General features: G+C 39.3%; 1 protein-coding gene across 1 annotated transcript; it reads left to right on the top strand.

Annotated features, from left to right (window-relative positions):
* The first annotated feature begins 21 nt into the window (after positions 1 to 21).
* On the top strand, positions 22 to 21521 carry dnajc5ab (DnaJ (Hsp40) homolog, subfamily C, member 5ab). The gene is made up of 5 exons (XM_084016236.1): positions 22 to 172; positions 12487 to 12663; positions 14233 to 14446; positions 16488 to 16659; positions 17369 to 21521. Exons 2-5 carry the CDS (start codon positions 12557 to 12559, stop codon positions 17464 to 17466), a joined length of 591 nt encoding a protein of 196 aa, XP_083872362.1. The 5' UTR covers positions 22 to 172; positions 12487 to 12556; the 3' UTR covers positions 17467 to 21521.
* Positions 21522 to 22417: the final 896 nt, after the last annotated feature.

Here is a 22417-nt window from a genome sequence, read left to right as displayed (position 1 = left end):
CAGCAAGGACTGACAGCTCGTTCCGTCCCAGTGTAGCCGTTAGCTCTGTGGCTGTACTACTGGCCGCTTGAATGGTTTAGCGGTGGAAAGCGAAACAAAACTGGAATGCGAATATTATAAGAAATCGAGTTACGCTTAATTGAAAAATAAACGGAAACCACACTGACACAAGGTAAGAAACGCACCCAGTTAGCAAGTGGGCTAACATTAGTCAGCTTTGCTGCCCTTGGATTAGTTGGCGAGCTAGGTGCTAACGTTAGCTGGTTTATTCAAACCAGGCATATCGCTCAGTGAAGGCTAGGCTAACCAACATGGATGCTGTGTGTTCCTTTGATGCAGCGCCTGGAGATTATCCGCTTTAACCACAGTACTGATTCCCGAGCCGACCGGTATTTTCTAGTTCGGTTGCCAGTCAAGAACCGATACTCCTACGGTACAGTATGTGATGGCAGACGTCGTGGGTTTTTGTAGAATATGCGGACAAATATAGTTAACGTTTGTTAGTCTTGAGTAAAACTGAGAAAGACCACAGGATAAACATTTCGGATTTGTAGTGTCTGTGGCCAAGTTAACGGCCACTGTGTTTTTGATCTCGCGTGTCTTTGGACATATTGGAGAGACAGGTGCAACTTCTCTTGCAAGTTGATTAATAGCATGCAAACAGAAATAGACAGGCTATTTAATAATCTATAGCTAAGTAGTTCCAATTATTTCCATTGTGTCGTTCTTAACGGCGCAGTTCCTATTGTCCCTTTGCTTACGAATGAATCTGAAATAGCTGGTGTAGAGCGGCTTTCTTTTTTCTGTCCTCATGTGATGTGTATGTAAAGTGGCAGGTGGTATCACATGGCTGACTGCTTTGGTGTGTGATATTGCATTTATGTTTATGACAGAATATGTTATAAACATTTCAACATGAAAACGTTGTTTTACAACCGCAGTTTTGGCTCTGGGTAGCCACTTTGGTTATTTTATCAACTGCAATTGTAATCTGTTTAGTCAGATTAGAGGCCAATCCTACACTAGTCATGCTGATATGTTTTTTCGGAGAGGGAATCCATACATTCTGTCAAATTTCCTCTCCCTCATTGTGATTCTGAGCACAGATATCCCAATTATTTTTCCATAACAACCTCCAGCCTTACCTATTTTTTTGTCAGCAATTATTGAAATATAATGCACTTGTCTCCATTCTGAATTTTAAGTTGCTTTGTTGTATTGTTTGCAGCTTAAAGTAAAACAAAACATTGTTGTGATATTGCTGGCATCTACTGTATCTGTGCAGTATTACTTGCTTACTTCCAGTGTTTGGTTGATTGTGGATTTTTCTTTTCTTTTTCTTTTTTGATGATTTCCGCTGGGAGTGTGTGACTTAATATAACTGTCAAACCAACACGAGGATAAAAATATAATAAAACAAACACAAGGATTACAATGGAGTCGATATCAGTATGAGGGCTGTTACAGTACAGTCAATTGGCAACTGAAGAGCAATTTGTCTATTTTTAGATACTATGACCAGCACTCTGATTAGCTTTTAGATAGCTTTTGGTAATACACATCTTCTGTGAAGAAAATTGTATGCTCTCTGTGAAAAAGACACATTTATTGTATGCATCTCTGTAGTCCCACACAGAATGCTTGCACACATTTGTGAAATAGTTTCTACTACTGAAAATAAAATGTATAACTAATTAATGAATGCTTTGATCAGTGCATAGCATCAGCTGCATAGCTTATTGAACTACTGGGGTAGTAAAATACTGAACTGGGCGATATAGAGAAAATATCACAGTATTTTCGTTTCCATACATCCCTATTGCTTTTTTTGATTATTAAGCATTAGTATGAACATATATCATTACCAAGTGGCTAAAGGCAAATAAAACAACAGTCTGCTGTGTTGATTACATAAAGCAAGCTGTTTGTCCTTGTATTTTTTACTAAGACTCTTTAAAAAAATACTGATTATTGACATCACCAGATAAAGTACGTCTCTGTCGTGGTGCTCCTGAATTCAGATGGCTGAGTATACAATCTTACAATGGCTGTGCTTGTCCAGATATTACTAAAACTTTTTAGAGTATGACATCAGGGTCAGTGCATTTCCAGCCACACAGGCAGACAGCTAAGTATTTTAACAGCCATTGCCGTTTTAGCCTGAGGCTGTTCTTAATTCAGAGGCTTGACCTGTTATCACCTGTTTAAATGCTTGATGTTTTCATCCATTAAATGCTTTAATGATGCATACATTGCATCAATGTTAAGGAGTTTTTGTTATATTACTATGTCATCTGGTCTCTGTAAGGGATGAGGAAAACGCGTGATGGTGAATGATGTATGATGTCATCAGTATGAACTGTAAAAATTGGTCATCAGTGACTCATATAAAAGCCTGATATATCAAATCAGGTTACACCTAGATAGAAGACCAGTAGTAGGTCAGAGAGGGAGATTATTGCTGCTGCCAGGCTACAGCACTGGAACTATGTGGTTCAGTTCACTGGTAATTTATTTATTAAGAACTAGGACTGCAACCAACAATTATTTTAGATCAATCATTCTGCCAATGGATTTGTTAATTAGTCTAATATGTGAAACGTATTATTAATGGTAAATTAACTTGTGCTTACTGTATATAGCACCTTTCTAGACTTTCGAACACTCAAAGTTCTGTACTCTACATGTCAACATACACCCATTCACACACATTTATACACTGATGGCAGTGGTTGCCATGCAAGGTATCACCTGTTCATCAGGATCGAAACTAATGCTCATTCACACATACTAACGATCTTCCGCTAAGCAGACAGCCACCTCACACTTTGCCAGCAGCCAATTATCACAGCTGGAACTGGAAAAAGTTTAAAGTTCTTGCTTAAATTACACCAACATTTTTGTACATTTTTATGACCGACAAAACCCTTTAAAATAGAAATGTATTTGTTCCATGATTAATTATGAGTTACCTAACTTATTGTGCCTATTCTAAACGTGTCTAATATTGGCTGTGTGGTGCAGTGAGACAGTTTCCTGTCAATGCTGTGACCCTTGAAAACCTAAAATTATCCCTCAGCTGGGATTCCTACTTTGGTGATATTTGTATCCCCACATAGAAGGCTTACAGGGTTCGTATTCAGTCTCTGACATTCGATTCAAAAGAGCTGTAGAGGAATGACTGCTACTACTTGATTCATGATTGATTCATTCTCATTTTCCGACCCAATTAATGAGAGGGACTGGCTGTGTATATACAGTGATGTGCTTTCTTTGCCGTTATCTTAGTTGTGTTATTTGATGCTGTCGAAATGCAAAATATCTGCTTTGACATCACTTACTGAGGCGTGACCAGAAATGCAACGTTAAAGTGCTGCAGGAATGAGGAAGCAGGACAATACTAAATTCCAGGTGAACCTTAAAAAAAACATCCCTGCAAAATTGTGCTTGTTCCAGCTTCTCAAATATAAGCATTTGTTGTTTTGTGCCACTTTAAATCTTTACTATATTTTGGTCATTGAATTGTTGGTCTGAAAAACAAGCTATTTGAAGCGTGGATCCTGGGAACTTGTGATTTTTTTTTAAACATTTCATAGAGAAAATATTTTGCAATCCTTTCTTATAATGTGTGGTGAATTAAATCCAAAACTCAAAAATGTGCCATTTCTGAAAGGCATGGCACTAAAACAACTTATTTGAATCTTATTTGCTTTCTAATAGAGTTAATTAATTTGTGAGTCTGTTCTGTCTCACATGATAATTAATGTAATTTTAAAATCATGTCTTCATGATAGTGAGCTACACATGAGACGCTTAACTAAGCCACTATAAACTAGGCACAGTAAACTATTAAAACTGCCCCTGATGTTTACCTTCTACAGTTGTTTATCACTCCTCATCAGAAAAACCCACAGATCCCCTGAAGGAAAAAACACTTCCCTTTGTGAATGACAGATTGGTGTCTGCTAACTGCCTTGGGTCACGCACTTGTCATGAGCATTTTTTCTAGACAAGATGGTGTAACAGTCCTGTGATCACAAGAGTCACATGAGGCTGTCAAATATTCACCTTCACTTTCCCTTCTCCTCTTCACACTCATTGTCTCCTCTTTCCCACCCTGAACCAATCCCTTCTTTCTTTCTGTCACTCTCTAGCCCCTTTTAGACAGACGATTCCGCCTTAATGGCAGAAAGGCAAGTCAAAATGCCACGAACCAAGCGTTGAGATAGAACTTTGTTTGCGGCGTAACACCGCAACAGGGTCTGCTTTGGCACCCCAGCTTTTGTGGAACGAGTGAGATGTCCCACTCCTCTATGGATTCGTCGGTCATGTGACTTATTCAATGAGCTTCTGAAATCTGATTAGCTCGATGCATCAAAACAACTACGAAAGGTGAACTTTTGCTCGTCTCGCATATTTACACAACCCTTCAACCGCAAGCAAAGTTGCGTATAATGGTGGGCTCGTACAAGCAACTACCGGCGTTTTATCTTCTTCTAATCCACGCTCTGTCTCGCCTCTGATGCAGCTCTTTGACTACCTCCAATGCCGTCTCGGCGAGCGTTTAGACTGACGACAGGGCGGAATAACGGCAGAATACTCCCGCAACGAAAAGGCAGTCTAAATGGGGCTTCTGTCTTCTTAACCCAACTGTCTCCACCTCTGTCTACCTCAAACATTCTATCTGAATGACTCTGACTCCCCCGTTTTTGGCTGGTCTGCAGAGGGCCAGCCCTATGGGTTGCTCTGTAACTGACTGAAGTAAGTAAGTCACTGATTAAAGTTACACCATTGTCAGTCGAGTGTACCACGTCACCAAAGGGCGTTGCTCTCAAAGCTGCAGGCACAGTCATCTCATAAGTCTGCATGGTACTGTCCAAATTAAGTCTGTAATACCGAGTACCAGTTCATGTTAAATCAATCGGCACCAAATTTCAATACCTGGGAGCGCATCTGGGTGAGAGAGTATCACAGAGTGTAGAGAACCGAGGAACAAGAGAGCAGTGCAGCTCGTTAAGTCAGAGTGGAGTGAGGGAGTCAAAGCGAGCAGAAACAGTCACATATAAAACTCGACACAGACATCACTAGCTGCAGTGTTTGCAATGTGAAATGCCAAGCTGATGAAGTCAGCACGTCTAGAACACACAGAATACGGTGTATCTAAAAGCTAAGCTCATGGTTACATTGTTGTTGGAGATGATTGGGCTGTTTACTGTGATAACTGCTGGTAGGCTTTGCATTTTTGCTCACCACAAAAACTCCTCACCAACATGATATTTAGTCGCCACAACACTGTGTGACATTTATTAGTATGTCTGACACCTTTGTATGAAACCACTATCATTGAATTGCAGACTATTAACGGGGAATATCACAGTGCTAAGTAAGTACAGCAGTACTAACACAGCGGTGCTAACACATCGGTACTGATGGTGACAACACAGGAAGGAAATCACATTTTCTTCCTCCGCGTCATCAACAACAGTGTTGCCCTGGTGACTGACTGACAGGCTACAGGTTGTCGAGACTGTTTAATAGAGAAGAGTTTGATCAAGATAGAGATGGATTTTATTTTGTGCGGTGAATAACAATAATAACAAAACAATAATAAAAAAAAAACATGACATGTGATCTGCACATTGACTAATACACAGTCCAGCCATATAGGTTTCAACTAGTCTTGTTTTTCTTCTGCAAACGGAGACACTGAACATATTTGTTCTGGTGGATCATGTGTGTTTCTGCATGATGTAGTTAAGTGTGACAAACAGTGTGATAATCAAAGCTGTGATGTGAGATTTTCATAGCAAACTTGTTAATTATGTTAGGACACAATTTGGCTCGGGACTCTATAGAATATTATTTTTAGCTGTGCTGGTTTCACACTTAAACCTGGAGATTTTATTGATCAATGAACAGTAGTCAGATATGTGGGATATCTCAGACATGGGGCAATGTTTTGTCATTCATTTTCTCTGCTCAGGGCTTGCCAACTTCTTAACTTGGCAACTTTGTAAAAATGGCAACTTCCTAATACGCCATTGTACAGAGGAGCCGAATATCTGCTGCAGCACCATCACAAGCATGAAGGCCGCCATTGTTGTTATGAGACGTCGCGTTGTGCGTTTACAGGCGCCAAAAACGCCGGATCCATGAAGCACGATACTAATGATCTCTCTGTAAAGGCAGATCGCGGAGACATTTGAGACATTTTAATCGTTCACGATCTAATATCGTGATATCACAACCCTACTTTTTGCTACTGAACTAAGAGGCTTCGTCAGTTGATTGCCTTTAACAAAGTAATCTGTCATAGACAAATCAATGCCAAATTATACACTAACACTTGTATTTTGGGGCGTATTCCCTGTCATCATGTGGGATGTTTTTACTTCTAACAAAGCTCACCACAGTTCTCTTTGAAAAAGGGTGGAGATTCCTTACATACATATCCGTCTTTTGAACATTCTCTTCAGCCAACCCAGAAGTTATACTAGCAGTTAAAGGTTTTCATGACTGTTGAACAAATATGAGTTTCTATTTAGTTTATACTAGTGTATTTATTCTATTGATGATTTTTATATGTGTGGCAAATAATCCATCCAAACAAAACAAGGAAATTTTGTTTTAAGAATCTTACAGGTGAAACTTTTGAGTGACATTATACCTAAATGCATCAGTGGTTAGTTTGCTGTCCTGCATGCATGTGTGTGGCAGCTGTGTTTACTTTGTCAGCTGTAGCATTGAGGTTTCATGACCGTCTATTGATTTTCAGGCAGGAGTGGCGTGTTTGTGTTTGTAACCTCATCTCAATGAATGAGCCGTCAATTACAGTCAATAATCACTGCCTGTTTGTTTGTCTCTGTTTTGTTTTTCTGCCTAGACTGAGCATTATTTTTTATTTACTTTTATTATTGGGTGAAAGGGTGATTGCCTGCCTATTGGCCATAACACCAAATCTAGTTAGAATTCTACACAAAAGATTCATTAGTCATTCAGAATACCAAAAACAATTTTCCATATTAAGTTTAGTCAAAATATATTCACCAAAATAATATTCATTGTCTGCAACAAAAGTTATTGAAATTATAATTTGTTCTATTGAAGCTGTAATGGGAATTTTGGATGTTTGTACTTTATAATCAGAATATTTGTCAGGCTGACTCGATCCGCATCTCCTCATCTGACTGTTATGCTATGACGAAAATGAATGCCTGTTTGTGGATGATATGAACATGAGTGCCACATTGACATAAGATAATTTCAGGACTATGACGCCTGTGTTCTGTAAATCTTGACCTTGCCTGTACATCTTGTCTTTGTAAGATAGGACATGATCCGTCCTTTGGTTCCTCCTCCTTAAAAGGGAGACTGTTGTTGGACTCAGGGTCGTTCCTGCTGGGTCTGAACCTTTGTATCAGAAGGCAGGGGTGACCAGTCCCTCCTCTGCAGATGAGAATACTTAGTGGAATAAACCTCGGAGAAAAAGCGGATCCTGGTTGTTGATCTTTATTGGGCAGATTCATTTTTCCACAACAAAGCTATAATAAATAAGTCTCTTTCACTATAAATTCCAATTACAGAAAGTTTAAATCTGAACCCAGATGAGAGGAATTCCATCCTGGAATGACAAGTCATGAGAACTACTATTTTATATTTGTGGCTGTCACATACACTGCAACCAGAAATAAATCTTTAAAATTGTAAAATGTTTATTATCTATTATATAGTTGAGACATCTTAACCATACGGAAATCCTGACAGCTTGTTTAAGGCGAATTCTGACAAGACCAAATAGAGATTCATATCTGAGCAGTAGGGGAGGAGCTGAGGAGGATGTGACCATAAAATGCTGTCTACTTAACAATAACGATACCTTGAAAATACTGCTTATTTGCAAATTGAACCTCAGTCTTTTTCATTCAAATTAGCAGTGCCAAGCATATATTTGCTAACGGCTTTTAGAAAATGGATTTTTTAATACATTATTGTAAAATGTGGTCATTTATGGAATGCAGTATCCATAAATGAATGCCATCAAAATAAGGCTATACTAAACAGTGGAATGAGGAGGAACGGGGAAATGAAGCATAAACAACACTTGTATGTGGTGTTCAGAAATGGAATAGTTGACTAGGTCGAGAGATAAGGGACAAATAAGGGAAATTAAAAGCAATGAAGAGGGGTAAAATGAGTGAGACATGAATATCTCCTGAAAATGAGGAAAGAGATGGGTCGACACCTTAATGAAAAAGTGATGACGAAGGTGTAGAGGTGGAGGATAGTGTGATGATGGCAAGGGTGATGGAGGAGAGGTGTAAGAACATCTTCTCGGAGTCCAAATGTTTTACCAAATACGTTTTTAAAATACTTTTCAATTAAAGGCAAGCCAAAGCTGATGCCACTTTTAATTTTTTTTGTGCAGACCAGTTAATTTTGATGTTTGCTTCACACAGAGGATTCATGAAATGAACATTTTCTGCACAAGTCACTGTCAAGTCCCAATTATCTGTAAACTATGTTGAGATAATGACACTCTCTTGTCAACAGGAAGTGGCTTTAATGACAGGAAATTCAAGAGGAAGTACTTTTTTTCCAGATGGACTAGGACCATTGCTGACACAAAGATCTTTTGTTTTCCTCCTTTTTAGTATAAAATCTGGGTTGCCGTTTACTGTTTACTTGTTGGGGTACCTCTGGAGTGACAGCTTCTTTTGATGCAAGCTGACAACAGAGTAAAAGAGAAAAACAGCCTGAAGTAAGTGCATCAATAGAAATAATACTGTGAGGAGAAAGTTGCTGATTGCATCTTAGTAAAGGGAAGTGAGTCAGCCACACACCACTCTCCCTTAGTCATCTCACTTCATGTGTTAGGCAGGCTCAACCCCCTACACATGGAGGATGTTATTGTAACTTCTTTTAGATGTTTGTCCACATTTCATACCTCTGAAGTTTGAATTGCTTTGTCATAACCTTAACATCGTCTAAAGATAACTGGAACCTAACTTCTGGATAAATCCTGACCACATATTTTTGAGAACCCACTGATATTTAAAACTTGTGTCAGACTTACTTATCCCTAAACAAAATTATTTAGTAAATATCAGGTGCACCTGTTTAAGCTGTTGTTTTTCCTCACTTGTCCAACTGCTCCTGTTGATGGTTCAGTAAACTGGAATCATGCAGTCACTTTGCACGGTTTTCATTTTGTGCCATTAAACATGTGAAGGGTTAGATGTGACCTATTTACAATTAAGTAAATATAGAAAAAGCCTTATCAGTAAAGATGTAGCCTATTAAAATGTACTTCATTGCAAGACAAAAATATTGTGGGTAATAGTTGCAAATCAATATGCAGCAGTGTTCAGATAAGGATGACTTTATATAATTAATTCGCTGGATTTTCAAAAAATAATTAAATTTTTCACATTCATTCACATATTTAAATTCATTTTTCATAAAATATACCATATTATGAAATATATTGACATTGCAGCCTGTACCTATATCGTGAGGATTTTATCCCTATCTCCAACTCTTAATTGTCAGTTGGTCAATTTGCCTGCTGGATAGGGTGAACCTTCATAACACAAACAATCAAAATCCATTTGATAAAATCCAGTAAAAAGAAAAAAAGTGAGACTCGGGTGTGGAAGAAACACATTTTAAGTCCCCCACTCACACATAGTCACACAATAAGACTCTGGCCATATGTTGTCACCCTCATTACTGTGTTAATTCTTTCCAGTCTGTTTATTTCTGTCAATGGCCAATTTGATTTACGAGACGAAATCTCATTGGCTGCCGGCTCAGGTAGACAGTCTTTGGTTTAGCTTCACTGTGGTGGTTGGATGTGATTATTCACCACACACACACTCACACACACTCTAGCACAGTCTCTCAGCATGCTGATAATCCCTCGAGTACAGACAAAACACACTCATTGGTTAATCTTAGTCAGGTGGGCGGTGAAGCTGTGTTGTGACTGGTTAATCCGTGGCACAGCAGTGGACGTGATTCAGGGAGGTGTTAAATCGATGTCTTGTCAGGCGTGTTGTTGTCGAGGCATTGTGGGGTTGCCACAACTGCCATCTGGCGCCTTACACGGTTTTAGAGAGACTAATGGCCGACACACACACGAGAACATTCAACAATGAAAATATATATTGGCAGCCTGGTGTCTTATTTTATTTTAAAATACATGTGTGGCTTTAATTCTGCCAAATAGGGCAAGTTTACCTGCTTAGCTTTTTGTGTGCAGTGTGTTTGTTCATGGCGTGTGTTTATTTTATACTTTATGCAGCCTTTTTTTTTTTTTTTTTTTTTTCTCCTCACCCTGTGTGTGTTTAGCAATATCACTAAAACACTCACAAATGTCTGAGTAGTGTGATTGATAGAGCCTGATTTATGTCAGTGTTGCTGATATTATAGGCCAATGTTGTCAGCTCATTTTCAGGTATCCAGTGTTGCATTACAATCACAGAATCTTGTGAATCAGTGTTAATGCCTGATTATCTTGGAATAGCAATATGCTTTTCTATGACAAGAGTGTGTGGGTGAAGTATTAAGTTGTGCAATTTTAATCTTTAGCAGCTGGCTAGCTAGCTCACTTGCTAATTCCACCATGATGCTACAGTTACAGAAGAGAAAAAAGCATAAACTGCTGGGCTTGGTCTACTTTAACATTTAGTCTGACTGGACCATTTTAAACATTTAGGCTACTCAAGAAGGCTACTGTACTTGAGGACACTTTTAAGATACTTGTACTTTACTTCCCATTCATGTAACTTCATACTTTTACCAAGGCTGCAGAACAAGCGAACCCAAGTACAGTAGTTTTAACCTACTAACCTACCTTAATTTATTTGACAGTATTAGTTACTCATCAGGATACAGATACAGATTCAGATTCTGATTACAAAATATGAATCAACTGATAAACCATGATGAATTACTGAGTAGAATATTGCCTAATTATTAAGTAGATGAAGTAGTTAAAATTAGGTCCACCTTTACCTGCTGCAAAGTTAAGTAATAATAAACACATTAATGCATCAATAATTATAATCCGATGACATAGGCCTACCCTAAATATATTATTTATATATTATATTTACTTTTATTTTTGGTAGACTACTTTTAGTTTGAAGCTTATACTTTTGGACTTTAATTCTTGGCATCCATACGTGTTGCATTGCCGCTATCAGCTGGATTGTCCCTTGCTCCATCTCTTCCAACATTACCATGGCATGTGTGAAAAGGAAATGTTCCTAAATTTCCGTCCAGATGAAAGTTAGTAAGGTACTTCACTTCACAAATTCCCTTTCCCTTTTTTCTTTTCCCCTCTGGTTTAGCTGGTTGGATCAGTCGGATCAATCAATTTGCACATTCGCTTGTAATGTTGACAGGTTAATAAAGAAAAATAAATAAATACAAATTATGACCGCTAATCACCTTTTAGTTAGAGGACAGCATCTGCAGCTGTACAAGTCAGATGACACATCTTTAACTGCTGTCACCTACTTCCTGGTACTTTACTGCAGTGTTTCTGGAAGAGCCACCACCTCTTGTTCTGCTCAATATCTTGTTAACAGCAGCTCCTAAACACAAGATGTTCATTCTGGACACAGATTATAAATCTCTCTGCCATATACACCTGCCTGTGTGACATGAACTCAGGGTACCTTGGTTTATTACTTCCTCTACACAACACACCCTCAAAACCATATTGACCAAGAAGATGACCATAAACCTCTAGCTTTGCCAATTAGTATTAAATGTGGTTAATGCTGCTTAATTCTTCCGAAAATGTTGTCATGGTGCTTTTTCTAATATCAAAGTTTTTATATTAAAGAACAAGCGTTTCCTCTCTCTAAATGTCCACTCCTGGTTTTATTACCTCTGTAAAAGCCAAGAAACAAACACTTCATGTAATTATATCAGCAGCAGGGTGAAAGAATGATGAGTTTGAAATGGTATTCAGGCCTTGCATCAGAAAGAATAGCAATGGTTTCTGCCAGTCACACAGTAAACGATCCCTTCACCTGGTAGTCTTTTTAGTAGTAGTCTTTTTTCTAGTCCTTTTTGGTAGTTTTATGGTAGGCAACTGGAAATGCTTTACATTTTTGAAGTTGTTTCTCCTCTCATCCAAGAGGCTTCTTCACTTCTAACTGACTAGTGGCGAGTTTAGGTATTTAACTTCTTGTAGGGTTGTTAATAATGAGAGGTATGTGACTCCTAGACCCACTTGAGCAGTGTGTTCTTAATCAGCTGCAATTGTCTGATCAAGTTTGTATTCAGGGAGACCTGTGAAGACACTCTTACAGCAAATGTACTGAAGATAAATGCATGCACAAGTTTGATCAAATCCTGCTGAGACACAAGTGGATTTCAAGTGGGAAACGAGACGAAAATATTCTTTTGAATAGTATCTTCTAGCTCATCAGCTTCTTTGTCTCATCCCCTGTTTTTCTTTCTCCCCGACAGGTGAGAGGCTGAGCGAGCGAGGGAGCGAGTGAGAGAAGGAACAAGAGAGCAAGAGAGAGAAAGAGAGGCCATGGAGCAGCAGAGGCAGAGATCTCTCTCCACATCAGGAGAATCACTGTACATCGTGCTGGGACTCGACAAGAGCGCAACGACAGAGGACATCAAGAAATGTTACAGGTGTGTTTTAATAACCACAGAAGTATTTACATTAAGAATTTACTGCAACAGAACCATAGTCTGTCTTTGATAATGATGTTTTAAACCACTAGAGGGAGCCAGAGAACTGTGATCAACGTTTTCAATGGGTCTAAATAAATAGAAGTTAATTTAAGCAGTTGCATGTTGAAGTAACATTTTCTTTCTCTTATCATATTGATTCATTGAGCTTTTTGATGCAGCATTTAATGCTGAGTTTTAAATTGATTTTAAAGATGTTAAACGTTGATTTAAATGTTCCTATTTAACAGCTTTTTGACCACATTCTAGTTACTTTCTGAAAGTATAGGACCTGTCTGAGTGGAGTTTGCAGGGATGACTGTCGCTGATTGATCAATAAACACAGCACCATTGTTTGAACACTTTTAGTGCTTTATTCATTAAACAAGGATCAATTATCATTATTTGTGACTGTTTTAGTATGAGGGGAGAGTGTTTCTCTTAGTTTGAGATCATTTAAATTAAATGATCCTTTGCTCTGTGCTTCCTGACTAATTTAAAAAAGACAGAAAGAAAATGAGAGCACGAGCGAGCTGAGGGGGTGAGAGGTAGAGAGAAAGAGAAAATGCTATGAATGAGAGGAAAAAAGTGATTCTCTGTACTGTGGAGACAGACTGTCTTAGCTTAATTTTCATTTCATTCATTACAACTACATCAGTAAATACTTTGCAGCAGTACATGTCGTTGCTCTGAGACAAAACGAAGGTTTGTTTATTATCTTTTTTGTCAACGTGTTTTTGAGATGAAATTGGCAGACACACTGAGCTGCTGAGTGTATTTATCTCTGCCGCCACCATCGGCGCTCATTCCAGGTCATTTTGCTGTGGTTGAAAAGTATTTATTTGCTTTGTAAGGTGGACTGAAATGACTTGCTATGATAAGAGCTGGTTTAATTCTCTGAATGCAACAGAAAGGTGCTGTATTACTTCCTTTCATATCTCCTTTAGCATAGAGTTCAGGGACCATCCTTTAATAAAGGATTTAATGCTGTCCCCACAATTCCTTGCGGTGGCATCATTTAAACAACACACCATTCAGCTGTTTACTGAAATGACCAACGTGACCGATGGGATGTAAGATCATCTTACAAGTATAATCATTTGTGTTTGTGTAGTCAGTTGATGGGTGAGCGTGAATAACTGGTCTCAGTGTGGCGGCCATTTTGTCTCGCTTTTGTGACTGTTGGCGTCCTTTTTTATTGAATTTCTCACGTTGGTAATAAAGTAAGTTTCACAGTGTGAATGCACAGAGCAAATGATCTATGATGCACTTTTAGTAGTCTGTCTTTGGAAACTATATAGTTTCTAACCCGGCAGACCCGTATCAATAACATCCACTGCTGTATAATCAAAAAAGCTAGTCTCATTCCCTTTTTTAATCTTTTACATTGAGTTAAATTTACATGACTATTCGACCACAGTCACAATTTCTCCTGTGATAAAGGCATGTTGGAAAAGTGTGTTAGAAAAGGCCAGCATAGCAGAGAAAACTTGACCCACCTTAACTTCTCTCTGTCTTTTTGTCTCTCAGGAAACTGGCATTGAAATTTCACCCAGACAAGAACCCGGACAACCCGGACGCAGCCGAAAAGTTTAAGGAAATCAACAACGCCCACTCCATCTTGAGCGATGGCACCAAGAAGAACATCTATGACAAATACGGCTCGCTGGGTCTCTACGTAGCAGAGCAGTTTGGAGAGGAGAACGTCAACACCTACTTTGTTCTGTCCAGCTGGTGGGCAAAGGTATACATTCTTTCTTTCTTTCTTTATGATGATCGGCCTTCCACATACAGGTGTATTTAACTTAAAATCACTTGTCACTACTAAGCTGTTTCTCCTATGCATTCCTGACACTTTCTGGAGAATTAGATCCGGAGTTTCCCTTTCACACATGAAGCACACAACAGGGGGTTTTCAGGGTCAGATGCTTTCTCCCTCTTTGGAAATTCTCTGTTTGGTTTAGGTGTGTTGCCCAGGAAGAGCATGCAGGACGCAGAACATGGCGCAGTTTACCTCGTGGTTACGGTGGCGGTTTATAATTTGGACATAAATAACCACACCTTTTGTTGTTCCCTGAATTTGTCTGATTTTGGCCGTCGGCTCTTACTAACAGAAATTCCCGAATCTCGTCGTCTCTCCGGTGAGACATTTTTGCACGAATGACCCTCTGATGTTTTCTTCCGGTCTCACACCACCCCGATAGAAACGTCACCAACATGCCCGCTGTGAATGCTCTGGACGCTGACCGGCTCTATTCACACGTGGGCTCCAGAGACTTTGTACTAGGGAGCTGGCAGGGTAGAATACATTTAATGTCTGGTCCAATAGATCTGGACATTTAATACATTACATACAGGTTGCAGAGCATGTGTGAAAGGGGCTCTAGATTAAGTACAGATGATCTCTTCTCATCTTATTTTGCAGCTACTGAAAATAACTAGCTGGCCAGTGATGCTGATTTATTTACTTCAAATCAATCCAATGAAATCACCCTAACTGTCACATACATCATTATACGTACAATAATATGAATGATGCCAATAAAAAATGGAAACCCATATATTGTTGCAAAAAAAGCTGGGTTAAAATCCAATTCATCAACCACCGATCGATATCGGCCAATATTCATTCTAAATAGTTAATCGTGTTCTCTGAAGGTCCATCGGATGACGAAAGACAATGGGTGCAGTCGAATAGTCTTTTTTGCTTAGGAAGGTTCCTAACTGAAGAAGTGACCCGGAAGTAAACAAGTGGCCGCCATGATAAGAGCTGTTCGAATTCTCTAAATGCAAAGGAAAGGAGCTCCAATGCTTCCCTTCAGAGCTCCTTTAGCATAGGATGCAACGGACCTTCCTATGCGAAAGGAAAGGAGATTACGCCGACCCACAATTCTTTGCGAGAGCAACATTTAAAGTGACGCACACCTCGGGCGTTCATGAAAACAAACAATATGCCTATTTGCATATTTTACATTAACTTTCATGCAGACATATAGTAATTGGAATAGTGATCATAAATGTGTGGACAGTGATAATAATTGAATGGTATTTTTTTATTTATTTCAATCATGTTACAAACTTGACAAAAACGAAACTAAAACCACAAATGAAACGTAAATAAAGCAACCGGTCAAACAGGAAGGAGGAGCTGCTGGACCTGAAGCCGGTCAGTGAACCAGCTATTTATAAAACCAACATGTGGAGAAGTGGACGATGCGCTTTTTGTAGTCCATTATTGTAGTTTCTCCAGCGCAGACGCACGTCAATCGCCGGTGCCGATCATCAGCTGTCAATCATCAGCGGCCGCGTTATAATGACGTAGCTTAGTGAAAGTCCGGTCGGATTCTCTGAGCACCGCGGTCGACTATTCCTAAATCCTTTTGAGTTCTCCTATCGCCTTTCCTTAACCCCGTGACGTTTTCCCCAGAGGTCAAGGAATAGGAGATAGGAATAGGAGTTAGGACCTTATTTTTTGACTATTCGACTGCACCCAATGTCTCTGCTTGATGGTGAAATGGCTTCGCTGGAGTTCTAAGTCGTGTTGCACATGTTACCTGCCAATAAATTACGTTATTGTCAATTCATATTTCCTGAGCCATAATTAGGGCAGGCTATTGCTATGTTTAAAATGTTTTGCTATTCATTCCAATACCAATACCTTGATGCACTGGGGCAACATTATACAAACAGCTAACTTCATGTGGAACACAAAACAGAATCACTGATCAGTTTTAACCAAATAATTGTTTAACTCTCTCTCTCTTCCTCTGCTCTTTGTCCCACAGGCCTTGTTCGTCTTCTGCTGCCTGTCCACAGGCTGTTATTGCTGCTGTTGCCTGTGTTGCTGCTGTAATTGTTGCTGTGGTAAATGTAAACCTCGGCCGCCAATGGACCAGGAGCCAGAGTTCTACGTCTCCCCCGAGGATCTGGAGGCCCAGATGACCGCTGATGAGAGAGGTGAGGGCAGGGACGGGAAAGAAAATTCAAGACTTAACCATATTTGTCTTTTTTTGTATATATGGTTGCTATTAGTTTCATAGTAGATTAGTCTGTCTTTTTAGTAATCAATCAATATCAGATTATCTTACTAAAATCTATCTGTTCTTCGGTTTTCTTGTCGAAGGACAGACAAGCTCCCATGGAGTGCCAGCTCTTCAGATCTATGGAACATATTTATTCATAGTGTGCTATGAACACAGAGTAGTATTGAGAGCGAATCGCTATTTACTGTTACATCGCTGAACGGCCTGCTGGGCTCGCTACAGTACAGTCAAGAACAGATTAAAACAAGATAATTTTCTCTGCAACTGAACAACTTCACACTTCTCGGCAGATGTATTGCTGATGAGTCATGGTAGTGCAGTGTCAAGTGTGAATTTGTTTCGATTAGCAGAGAAAGCTGCAAGTAGGAAATTCAGCGGCCAAGCACTCTGACCATTCTAAACGGGGACTGTAGTCGTCAAAAACCAACAATCAGTTTGTATGCTTCCACTGGCGACAGCCGTGGCCAGAGCACACGCAGGGAACACAAACACTGTTACGACGGAATGACATCCCCAATGGCTTTACACAACTGTGGGAATATCTGGGTGTTTTTTTGTCTTTTATACTTTTGGTTTGCATCTGCTCTAATGTGTCTTTGTGTGTGTTTGTGTGTCCTCCCCAGATGGTGGTGAGGCCATCGTGATGCAGCCATCCTCTGCCACAGAAACCACCACGCTCACCTCTGATGCCCACCATAGCTATAGGACCGACGCATACTAGACACACACACACACACACACACACACACACATACAGCTCACACCTTACAGTTAACCACAGCTACAGTATCAACCAATAACACCACATACACACACCCACACACACCAGCAAATGCTACATACCACCTCTCCCAGTCAGCGACCAATCAGCTACGCCCACATTTTTAACCTTTAATTAATGTACATTTATAATAAATGTGAAGTCAGGGGAGAAGGAGGACGAAGTATGAGGAAGGAAATTCCTGCTATGTGCTATGTTTATTACGGCCATGAATGATGAAACATTATCGGTGTAAATGCAGCGCCCACCCCATTCTCTGGACTGATGAGTCAGGGGTGGAATATTTAAATGTGACAAATAAGCAAAAGAAGAAGAATTCATACACAACACTTATATAAAAACCCAATTATTGTGTAGAAACAATGTAGATAACAAGTTATTCTGTGTTTCCGCATTTATTACACGGTCTAACATTAATTATAAGAGTGACAGATGCAGTCAGAAGCATTAAAAATTGTGATTATTATTACCATTATTTCAGATTTAAAACATCATGAGAAAGAATGTGAGTTTGTGGAGCAGCCAAGAAGGCAATAAGTAATAAGTAATTCACAAATTGAAGAGCTTCACTCGTATACGTGCATACATTGTGACCGGAAGTGTATTTTAACACCTTCTATCTATTTTCTTCCGTACAAACCGGTTGTGTGTTGGGCTCTTAGCGCTGCCAAAGCGTGGGTGACTTACACATGCAGATGTGTGATTGTCATCTTTCCATATCAGCTAGGGTCCCCACGGACTGTCCACATGCAGCAAAGGTTATGATGTACTCCTCACGTGTGACAAACGCCGTATGCAGACACACAGGTTCTTCTTTTTTCACTATTTCGTCTTCTCTCTCCTCCGTCCACCCGCCGGTGACCCGGAAATCAATCCCCACCTTCCATCTTAAAGGATGTGTCAATTCCTAAATGGAGGAGAGAGGAGACTGCTCCAAATTTTGTTAAATGCCTGTTTCCTTGACTTCTCTCGCCCCGTGACTCTTCCTCACCTCCTCCACTCGCATCTCAGGTGGGAGGGACTAAGAAGCGAGGAGAGGAGGCAAGGAAAGGAATCGGGGATGTGTAACTGAGAAATGAGAAGAACTTATAAACAGAATAAACAGAACCACGTCCATGTCTGCTTTGGACAACGTCCGACTCTAACATGTCGAGACAAGTGTACAAGGATCAGTCAACTCAGACAATTGCCAAGTGGAAATGTATGCAAGGCCAGGAACAGCCTTGTCGTCTAGAACTAGAAAAAACGATCTAGGTCTTCTTTTTCATTAAGTCAGAAGCTGCTTGTGGATGAGAAACAAGCCGGCTCGTGAGGAAGCACTCGTCAGGTTTCTGTGTCTGAGCCAGGTCAGTGATCCTGTCTGTGTGCTCGGTGAGGAGATGATAGACGGGTCGGGCTGTGGCGGTCTGTAGAGGTCAGAACTCCAGCACTTATGTGGGACAACTTTGGTTGGTGGCCTTCATCTGGTTAGTTTATGGGCCTTTTCCAAACCAGCTCCTACGCGTCTCCTTGCAGTGGGAGGGTCCCCCACATTGAGTGCCCTTCCAAACCCATTAGTGGGGAGTGGAAGTGAGCGAGCTGCATCCACGCTGACTTACTGACACTCCGCACATTTACTCATAAACTGCTCCGACTACATTTAATATCCTTATACAGGCGTTAACAACCTAAAGGCATTGTATTTAGGCTCATATTTAAGTACACATACTTTGTTACTGTACTTAAGTAGAGTTTTCAGGTATATGTACTTTACTTGAGCAACTTTTTCCTTTTAGTCTCTACATTTTAAAACAAATATCTACTTTAATAGTACTTTTGACCCCTTACCTTTTCCAAACAGGCTTGTTTAGTTTGAATGCATTTGAGGGGAATTCTATTTTTATATACAGGTGCCCCACTTACATTAATTGCCCCTCATGACTGAAACACTTGAATCCAGTTCAACAGGTCTTGTGCCTCTGCTTTCTGAAGTAATTATACATGTTGAGTGTTGCTCTGGCAAAAGGAAAGTCAGAAAGTCTAATTACCATGCCAGTAAGATTCCTCATGTTTTGATAATTGGCATGTCAGTCTGTTATCCAGCACAGCTGTGCCACATGACTAATAATCATACAAGGTTTCAGCCACACAAAATCGTCTTCCTTGAGGAAAGAGCTGACTGAATTTATACCTGAAACCTACAGCCAGCACATCGTAGTGTTAAATGTGGCTGGTGTGTTTCTCTACTCCGTCACAGAATCTCCTCAATCCTTAGAAAAGTCTGAAAGAACGTCACCTCGTTATCATGTGTTTTGAAAAAGTAATCACATTGCTTCAGTTCCTCAGTAGAAGCAGTAATACTTATGAACCTTATCAGATTTGCTGTGGTCTTCCTCCTCCTCTTCTTCTCCTTCACCACTTCCTTTTCCGTTTTAACCTTGATGCAGTTTCCCTCCCCACATAAGAGGGATGGAGCTTTGAGAGCTGTGTTTGTGCTGTGGGAGCAGTGTTATTAATAGAGACATTACCGAGTACATGACCTCTTGGTGTCATCCAGGAGAACAGACACATATACACTGATTGATTTTTTTGTTTTTTAGTTTCCAACTTGTTTTGTGAGAAAGTAAAAATGCTGTAAATGTCGTGTAAAATGTTTGTTTAGATTTTACGTCACTGTTTTTCTTTCAAGTTGAACACTATATTTTTTTTTCTTCTATTCGTCTCCGTAGAAACGCTTTTCATTGTTTTTCTTATGTTGTTAATGAAGGGAGGATATTTATATCCAAAGTCTTATCTGTTCGTGTGGCAGCAGTTTCGTAGATTATATAATCCTCATAGCAGTTTCCAATCAGACTGATTACATAGCGTATCATTTTCCAGAATAACACTTTTTTCCCTTCTTTTTTTGTTGTAGTTCTTCTTTACTTGTCGCACACAAGCAGCACTCCAGTTCTGCGATAGTAGAAAATACAGGAACATAGTGGTTGTTTGCGTCAACAGTTCGATTTTTCTTGTGACTGAACCAACCAGGCTAATTTATTAACTCTATTTCCTTTGATTCCTCAATCAAACACTTAGTTCGTTATGTATTAATACATATCATGAGACGATGCAATATGATGGTCAACCACCACTTCCAAACATCTAAGCGCGATTTCAAAAACGGTTTCAGGGAATCTGCAGATTCATAAATGATCCAAACATACAGCTAAGTATGAGGCCACATGAGTAGATGTAAGTCAAGTTAATGCAGGTTTCCTATTTCCTACATTTCTACAAGCCAGAGTTTATACAATATGCACCGTGTTTGCTAGTAAACACATTATAATACTTGGAAACAGCCTGATTATGTCCGTTTTTATTCCTTGTGTTAGTTCTGAAGTTTGTATTCCTGTTTTTAATTTGGACTCCAATTGACTATTAAGATGTTTTGATGAACATTTAAATGTTTTTAGGAAACCTGCAGATGCTACTTTTTGATCAAATCCCCTTGATTGGTTTTGTGCTTAATGTCACGTGTCCACTGAAATGCTACATTTTTAAAATCCCTCCTTTGTTTTTTGTAATTGTTCCTCTATTGACCAAACATGCAACAGTGCTTGAGTGAATTCTGGGTGAATCCTGAAATACATGAACCTGGGTCAAGAAACCTCCATTGTTAGATCCAAAAACAATGACGTGATTAAATAACAAAAAACGATGTAAGTGTGAATATAGCAAGCAGATGATAATGATATCAAAGTATTTTATTTATTTTATTTTTCTTATGTTTTTAATAATCAATTAACAATTAGCTGGCTTGTTGAGGGATGTATAGAATTTTCGATGTGAACCATTTTGACAATACATTTGCAAAATGGCAGACCTGCTGTATATACACGCAGTGGCACAGTACATAGAGACGTAGAGGTTCTCTGTTCTTAGCATGGACTGATCATTGTGCGTCTACGCCAGACGTGTGGGTAAATGAATTGTCTGATGTACTGTTGTAAAATAAATGTTTCTGTTGCTTCAGAGCCATTTTCTCTTTGTGTCTTTGATTTAAAAAGTGAAAAGCAGAGATGAGGAGGTCAGTCCATGTGTTTCTACCTTCACACGTTTTTGTCTTGGAATAGGAGGCACAAGAGAATAGAACCAGGACTAAGTGAAGCACACAGGCAGACCCTGCTGACATATAAAGAAACCAACAAAATCAAGTGCCTCGTGATAACTTTAAGCAACCAAAAACAGCACATCCCATTCTTAGTTAAATATCCATCATCCATCAGGGTCCATTCAGGGTTGTGTATATGTATGTGTGTATATATACCGTATATCAAGTTCATAATAATATGAATAACAATATCAAAAGTTGATGTGAAAACCAATTCCCAATGCCACATTCCTGGCTAAATATCAGAGCTATTATTTCCTGTACTTACCATCATATAATTAAATATGATTCATAACACAAGCCGTATATAAACATAAACCACAGTAAATGGTTAATAATTTACAGTTGTAAGAGAACATGAGTGTCATATATTTGTCAATAACTTTAACTCCTGTGGGCATGAAGTGGAGGCATAAAAAGAGAATAATGTATAGCAATTTGGTAAAATGATACAAAATCTAATCTATATTTAAAGAAGAAAATGCTTGATATAACAATGTCCTCACATCTTCACATCTTCAGCATTTTACTGTTACAAGTCTTTCATGAACTGATCATGATGTTTCTAAAAGCTTGAAGTAAGGTGTTCCCCAAGAAGCAAAATAGTTTGAGTTAAACCTTTAACATGGTGACGGCTGCATATAGAGGTAGACTGACTTCTCTGCGGTGGTGCTATGTGGTACGTTTCACCATGTTCAAAGTTTAGAGTTAGGACACTGAATGTGTGTAACAGTAGAAAGAGCAGCGCCTGGCTTGGTC

This window comes from Eutrigla gurnardus (assembly GCF_963514095.1).
Source record: "Eutrigla gurnardus genome assembly, chromosome: 8".
Lineage (NCBI taxonomy): Eukaryota > Metazoa > Chordata > Actinopteri > Perciformes > Triglidae > Eutrigla > Eutrigla gurnardus.
The sequence above is the reverse complement of the archived record's forward strand: the minus strand, read 5'-3'. Positions and strand labels throughout refer to the sequence as shown.